Source organism: Oenanthe melanoleuca, chromosome 9 (assembly GCF_029582105.1).
Source record: "Oenanthe melanoleuca isolate GR-GAL-2019-014 chromosome 9, OMel1.0, whole genome shotgun sequence".
In the NCBI taxonomy this organism is placed as follows: Eukaryota; Metazoa; Chordata; class Aves; order Passeriformes; family Muscicapidae; genus Oenanthe; species Oenanthe melanoleuca.
The window spans coordinates 2435129-2442851 of NC_079343.1; the positions used below are offsets into that span (position 1 = coordinate 2435129).

Sequence of the window (7723 nt, forward strand, 5' to 3'; positions counted from 1 at the left end):
TTCTCACGGGTTGTGCTTTCCCAGAACAGTCTCCTGGAGAGAAAAACAGTTCCAGGTGCTGCTCCCAGCCTGGCTCCTGAGACTGTCACATGCTGGAGCACAAGGGGCAAATGTTCACCAAGTCTCAAGTCCCAGCATCTGGGTCAGTTGTAGGGAAAGAAAAACAAACACTGAAGAGGTCACACCCGGGACGCCCTGGGACACTCTTGGCTGAAAACTGGGAACACATTCCTGTCCCTCCTCCCCTGCCTAGTTGCTGGAAAGAGCCAACTCACTATTAAATCAAGACAGAAAATACAGTGCAAAACACAGCTTTCCAAGCAGAGAGCAGTGACTCCTTCCAGCCTTCCCTCCCTCTCCATAATGTCTCCTTTTGCCTTAGACAGTGTTAAAAATATTATTGCTGTCATGTTAGGCTGAGAAGAAACCCCGTGTTCCTGAATTTCAGCACGCTGATGGCAGAGTGCTCAGTGATGTGGCAGATGGTCCTGGTGCAGGCTGAGCAGGGCAGGCAGACACAGCCTGTGGGGTGCAGCCCTCCAACAGGTCTCCATTGCATCCTTCCCTCTGAAAGACTGCAAGAAATCCTGTTTCTTCTGCAATTCGCCCCATGCCTTGAACTCATCTCTGTAATTTCAGCCAATCCCCACATTTTCTCACTCTAATTTTCCCACAGGCCTTCCATTTTCAACTACTTTTTAATTGCTCCCCTCTTCTTTACATTCCTGTCATTCTGCACTTGTCACACTTCCATACTTCCTCCCATCCCACTCTGCTTTCCAGAGGGCATGAAGAAATACCCTCCAGACAGAGTATTTTATTTCAAAAGGTTTTTGTGAAGAACAGTTACTCCTTTGACTTGGTTGGCAGCACTGGTTGGCCTAGAGGGACAGAGAAGGTGGATGAATGGGATGGGAGGTATCTTAACCTGTTGGAAAAAATAATTATAGCAGCTGCTGAAGCTGACTAATTATTCCTACTGGGAATTATCCTAAAAACCAACAGCCCTCAGGAACTGGTTGCTGATTTGCTTCCTGTAATGTTTGTAGCAAAAACTTTTTGTGTTGTGTTTTTTTTTTTTTTTTTTCTTGAGAAAGGTAAACTACCAAATTAGAAAAAAAATTGTTCAAATAAACTTCCTAATACAAATTCTTAACTCTACATCTCAAAGGCAGAAAACAGCTTCTTGTCTGTCCTAAGGTGGTTTCCTAGTCACATGTGCAGACCTTGGGCAATCATAAGCCAAAACAGCCCTCACTGACAAACACAAGACAGTGCAACCACAGCTTGGCTCCTTTCCCTCTCCTTACTCATGAATCACTCACAAATCCCGAGGTTTTAATAGCAGTGCATGAAGAGTTGTGGTTATTCACCTCTCTGCTCTTTGTAGCTTCTGGATTCATGTTGCAATCCGAAGGACTTGAAGTATGTTGAAAAACAAAACCATTCAAATCAGTAGTTTTATGCAGACATCAAAAATCACAAGGCTTGTGTAAAAAATGTCAAAGACCAGCTGTGCTGGACACTCATTTGCCAGCAGCAAGGTGGGGGTGGAGACTGGAGACAACAGAAATCAAGTTTTAAAACCCTGCAATTTCCTTTTGCTGTCACGGGCTCATTCTCATCTGCTGTGCATAGTCCCCTCTGGCAGGGAATGAGCACAGCCTCTTTCCTCCTGCCCTCTTCCTATATCACACTTCCAGCAGCAAATGGCACAGCCAACTGATGGAGCAGAAGTAGACACTCCAATAGTAATTACTAAAACTGCAGGAGGTTAATTAGTTTTACTGAATAATTACTCAAGTGCTTGTAATGAACTGTACCTCAAATCCAAAGCTGTGTGCGTGTTTACCAGCATGGAGATCCTCTGTGTCTCCTGACAGTGAAACTGATCTCATTTGAGGCACAGACCTATCTTTGATGTAATTATGTCTGCAGTGATGTATGGGCACAGCCCCAGCCCCTGGAATGCAGGTCTGACTCCCTTCAGTCTGCAGGTTACAGACAACAAACTGCACTAAATCCAGCTGGGAGAGGGAAGAGAGCAGAGGTAAACGTTGAGACAGTGCTGGCACAAGAAAAGAGGGGAAAAACTGACCAGGAATATATTTAGGATATAAATTAAAATACCTTTAGTGATTCATGCGATTGCAATTCATTAAAGTATTACTGCCCCCAGCTGCTAAATCACATGTTAAAGCCAGCTGCTCTCCATTTCACTTCAAATTAAAATGCAGGACAGCCACAGTGACGTCCAAGGAGTTCACTTATGTGACCTGGGAGAGGTCGATTACTGGGCTCTGGTAAACAGTCTCAGTATGAATTTCCAGAGCTTATGTGGAGACATCCTTACAAGGCCGGTGATCATTACACCCATGAGGTTCTGGAAAATGCAGAAGCCTAGTATTCTTTGAGACAAAATTCAGGACACAAAAGTGCTTGTGACATTTTCCTGGTGAGCCCTTTGATCCTATTCACACAGACTGGGGAAATCCCAAAGGCAAATGGTTCAGGCACACGGTGTGTATCTTGTATGCACTCTGTAACCTGCTGCTTTTGCACCAAACAGCACAGTAATATTCTGTGGGAAGAAGCTGTTTACAAGCAGTCACTTAAGAAAAACGTATCTATCTAATGTTAAATCACTTTAAAGAGAATTATCAGCTTGCAATGATCTTTCTTAGAAGACCATCTCCACAGAGCAGTGGTGTCACTGTGGGCAGGCTTTATACATACATGAACTTTCCACAATCACTGATTCACGTGTTCTGTCTTTATCTTCTTTATGTTACCAAACTTCTCATTGTATCTAAATTATCCAGCAGATGTGCATGTAAGAGGGAGTTGCAGAATTGGCAACAGAATCCTGTCCAGATTATACCTTCATCATTTTCAGAGGTCAGCAGGAAGACCAAGTACTGTTAACCTGCTGTTACACAAAGTCACCTATGGCTCCATATATAATTACCTTACTTTATGCTATTTACACAGTTATCTTTACTACTTATCATGAAAATTTCCAACAGAGGCAGACATGAATGGACCTTGCATGGACAAAACAACCTGTGAGTTATCAGCATCTTCATCACTGAGCACTGGCATAAAAATTTGGCCCAGGATATGAAAGCCTGGGGATTCACAGGTACCTCTTCCATTCTTGATTTTCCCACATGCCAAAGGGGTTCTGCAGAAATAACCTGATCCAGTGTGCAGACATTTTCCCCATCCTTCCTATGTGTTATGGAAGACCCCTGTTACAGGTTGAATATAAAGTATACAAACATAGCTTCTGTGACAGAGGTCCATGGTACATTCATCTTGGAGAAAAATAAAAGCAGCCAGTAAAAAGCAACTTCTAGATCCTTTTATTGAAGAGGAGTGAGAAGCACAGAACCATGGTTAAAGCAAATATGCAATATTGCAGTTGGTTCACTTGCAAGAATTTTACCTCAGAGATACTTCTCACACAAGAAGTGTCCCTTAGCAGCAAAGCCTCTAAGAGGTCCCTGCTCATTCCCCCACTTCTGAACTGAAATTTGTTGCACCCTCAGTTGTGCTGATGCAGCTGTTTTCAGAACATCCTGTAAAACAGATCGTTTGGATAATCTCAGTTAAAATGAAAACCACTTCTCTTTGAAGAGATATTTTTAACCTGCAACCCCAGAAGCAGTTGCATCAGCAAACAGGAGAGAGCAGACACTGCAATGTGAGAAAGAGTAAGAAGCAGTTTGGGAATGAGGAGAGAAGATCAGCAGGAACTGCTCAAACTCACTTCGATGCCAAAAGCATTTCATGCAACCAGACACCCATCTCCTCCTGGCTCACACTTAGTGGAATTCTTCAGATGAGTGTGAAACAGCCAAAAACCACATTCAGCACTTTCTGTGTATTGCTTTAAGCAAACAGAAGGTGGAGAAAGTCTGCACAAGGAAAGCACTGTACAGAGTGAAATCAAGGACCTTTTTTAAAAGTCCAATGTATTTTTACATAAAGCGTTGCAAATTCTAAAAATATTATCTTTAGAAATACAGAGCTGCTTTCTCAAGTCCAAGAGACAGAACATCAGTTTAAATTTTCCACACTGATGTTTATATCTAATGACATTTTGGTTTCTTCAGAGGTCAGATATGTGTTTCTCTTGTTTTCTATAGGTAGGTGGTTGATCTAGAAAACCTAAAAGGCTCTTAGAGTATCTCATTTTTCTTACCCTGATACACCAAGCAGCTCTGCAGCCTCTCCTCCTGACCTTCCCCAGGCTTTGGTGGCAGGTACCCAGCAGCAGCTCTGACAGGGTGTAGCTGTAAACTGAGATCGTGCTGCTGGAGAAGATTTTTGTGAGGCAGAATGGGAGCTGCCTTGGCAGAGACTCAGAAGAGCTGTTCACACTTAGTCCCTCACCCTGGGTCCTGTCTGAGCCACGGTGTGGGTACCCCTGTAAGAATACACTGTGTGAAAGAAATGGGGCTGTCTTCACAGCACATTTGGTTAAGGATCCTCTGCTGTATGTGATGCTCTCACTGGACCTGCAGTTACTCCTTTGCTTTGCATTATCTATTTTTAATTTTCTTTTTTCCAGAACGGCATCTGCAACAGGTGGGTGAAAATGACCTTAATTCAATATCTGCTCCAGAAGGTCCTGCCTTTCACATCAGAACAAAGCTCTGAACCTCATCCAGGGTAGCATTCACTATATTCTCAGCTGTGTTGTGATGAAAGATCTGCACGAAGGAGGCAGTGGTGAACCCATGTCTTCTTACCATGGGTTGATCACTTCTCCACTTCAGAAGCTGGGTGATTTCCATCAGTCCTGCACGATAACAAGGTGAGGACAGCTCCTGTGCCGTGGCTGTGCTCTGTGCTGCCTCAGGATGGTGGTGGAGCAGGGGACACCAGGCGAAGCTGCTTCCTCCTGACAATAGATTTGAGAGAGGCTGAGATCTCTCTGTATCGAAGCCCGTACAGAAAAGGGAACAAAACTTTAGGAAGAATTGTGAGGACGTTGCAGACCGTCAGGGAGACCAAGATTCCTGTCTGCAGTCTGATGGCATTAATGCACAAGAATGATTCTACAAAAAGGGCCAAGAGTGGAAAGAAGTAAAAAAATAACACAGTGTTGTGCATCAAGAATGTTACACTGGCTCTGGAGCAGATGCTCTCCCATATACCCGAGTGTTTGGTTTTAAAATACAGAACAGCATAGCAACAAAATATTACAGACAGGCAGAGAATGATAAATGTGGTAGAGAGCCAGAAACAGAGTTTCACAACATCAGTCCCATTCAGAGCTAATATTAGCATTACTGGAACTGAGCACGTTTCCAGGGCACAGGGCACAAAGCTGTTGGTAGTCCATAGCACCAAGAAGAAAATCCCCGGGAAAGCTCCGGAGCACATCCACAGTAAAACAATGATTTTTTTAGTTCGTGAAGGAGGCAAAATAACAATGTAGCGCAAAGGAAACAAAACAGCGATGCAGGTGTCCAAGACAATTGCAGCAGCTGTGAACAGCCCTCCGCAGTAAGCCACCGCCAGCAGAAACAAGAGGAGGACACAGGCTTCCTTTGGGAGGTACAGGTAGGCTGCATTGAGAGCAGCCAGCAGCGTGTAGAACAGCAGGTAGATCAGATCAGAGAGCAGAGCGTTTCCCAGCAGCATGTACCTTGTCTCCTGGCGGATCCTAAACCGAGAGAAGATCACGAATAAGAGGGTAGGGATGATGAGCACACCTGCCGCCAGGCACACGGCTGGAGAGATGATAAACATCTTCATGTTGGTGCCTGACGGGGTGAGAGACCACTCCTCCAGCAGAAGGAGCAGGGTGGTGTAATCCAGCTCTGAGGAGCTGTTGAGGTCTGTCTCCCTGAGGCGGGTCACAGTTCCATTCGCTCTCCTGACTGAGCCACAGCCAGGGAGGTCCATCTCCTCTGGATTTTGGGATGGATGTCCACCTGAAGACAGCAAGATCTTCTATGCTGACTCCTTAGAAAGGCAAGTGAAGCACAGGATGCAAAAAGCCCATGGAAGCAAAGTGATTTCTCTAGCCAATTCTACCAGCTCTCCTCAAGGACAGAAAGTCCAAACTTGCAAGTGAATTCTGTGATGCCAAAAGATGATTTTGCCTAAAAAAGGGGTTTTATTTTCTTTCTGCAAAATCTAGTGTTTAGAAAAGAGAATGAATCTCTGGGTGGCTTAAAATAGACTAAATCCCTCAGCTAGCTCTTTGAACAGAAGTGAATGTGTTGATCAGTTTCAGTAATTTGAGTTTTTTCTCATCACATTATCACTCCAATGAGGCAGATGAAATATTAGCCTGATTAAACAAATATGCGATGATACAGATCAACATTCCACGTGTACTGATGTAGAAGAGTCATAAATGTGATTGGGTGGTTTTGCACCAATTTGTATGCAACAACACAGTTGATTTGAAGTGATCAATAAAAAAGGCTCTCAATCCTGTTGTAAAATTGTAGCACAATCACTCTGGTGAATGAAATTATCTTATTTGCAGACGAAAACCATTTTTGGTTCAGTGAATCCATCCATGTTATTCAAGAATAATAAACCTTCCCCTGCTTTTTTTCATGTATGATATACAAATACTGAATTCTCATCTATTGCAGCCTTCCAGTCAATCTGTGCATTGTCAGGGATATGTGACATACACTGTCCTGTACCAGCATACCCCAGGGCACACTTGGCACTTCCAGTGTCCATTTGGAGACTGATTCCTGGTTTCCTGGCCCACACACTCTTGCTGCATTGTGCTGCTTTTAATACCAGATCTCAGTATCAGAGCTGGTGCTGCAATGAGAGAATTGTGAAGGATCTGGACTGCAGAGAAGGAATATTTCAAGTTCTTCCAGGCATGAAAAAAAAAAAAAGCTGATTTTTTTTTTAATAGGTTCACTTAACCTGGCATTATTATATTCATTTTCTTCCCAGTGGTACCAGCACAGAGCAGTGCAGCTTCCCTTCACCATGCAGAAAGTCAGAAAGCCCTGCTGTGCCATGGACATGCTGCCTCAGGGCATGCCAAGTAACAAAGCAGACAGCTCATGAAGCTCAGCATCAGTCATCAAATCTTGTGCACATTTCATTTCCTGTCACACTGATAGCTGGCACCCATGGAACTGGATGCTAAGACAGTTGGCAGGGTGTGCCATATGGAACAAAAAGATAGAAGGAAAAACCAATGATAATTTTAAGCACCACATTTCAGTTGCTATGGTGTCTGGGGTAGGAAAAACAGAAGGTGATTATTTTTGCTCACTCAATCCTGCATCCACTGAAAAGTGTGTGAGCAATATTGGTGTGATTATACATTTGGCATCAGGGTCATGCCCTGCATCTACAATTGAGTCATGACACAGTTAATACTTTAGGTAGACAGTAGCACTCAGAACTGTTGAATTATACTTTTGTTGCAAAATGGAAGGGAGGGAATGAAAACTCAGGTGCATAAATCACCTGCAACTGTCATTTCAGATCTCTGTTAATAGTGGGGGTGTTTGCTGCTCCTGGCACTCCCAGGATGTCCTATTAATGGGCAGACTCTCTAATTTCCATATCAAATTACAACTATATTTTCCACCAACTGCTTAGGATTCAATGTGAAAAAACAATAGTTCATTGTCACATCAGCTGCACACCTTTGGCTGATAGAGAAATAAATCACAGAACGGTTTGGGTAGGAGGGGAACTTAAAGTTCATCCACTTCTA

The 7723-nt window shown here is 43.6% G+C and overlaps 1 protein-coding gene across 1 annotated transcript; it reads right to left on the reverse strand.

Annotated features, from left to right (window-relative positions):
- Positions 1-4426: 4426 nt before the first annotated feature.
- On the reverse strand, positions 4427-6504 carry GPR148 (G protein-coupled receptor 148). The gene has a single exon (XM_056498852.1). It carries the CDS (start codon positions 5917-5919, stop codon positions 4864-4866), a length of 1056 nt encoding a protein of 351 aa, XP_056354827.1. The 5' UTR covers positions 5920-6504; the 3' UTR covers positions 4427-4863.
- Between the last annotated feature and the right edge of the window lie 1219 nt (positions 6505-7723).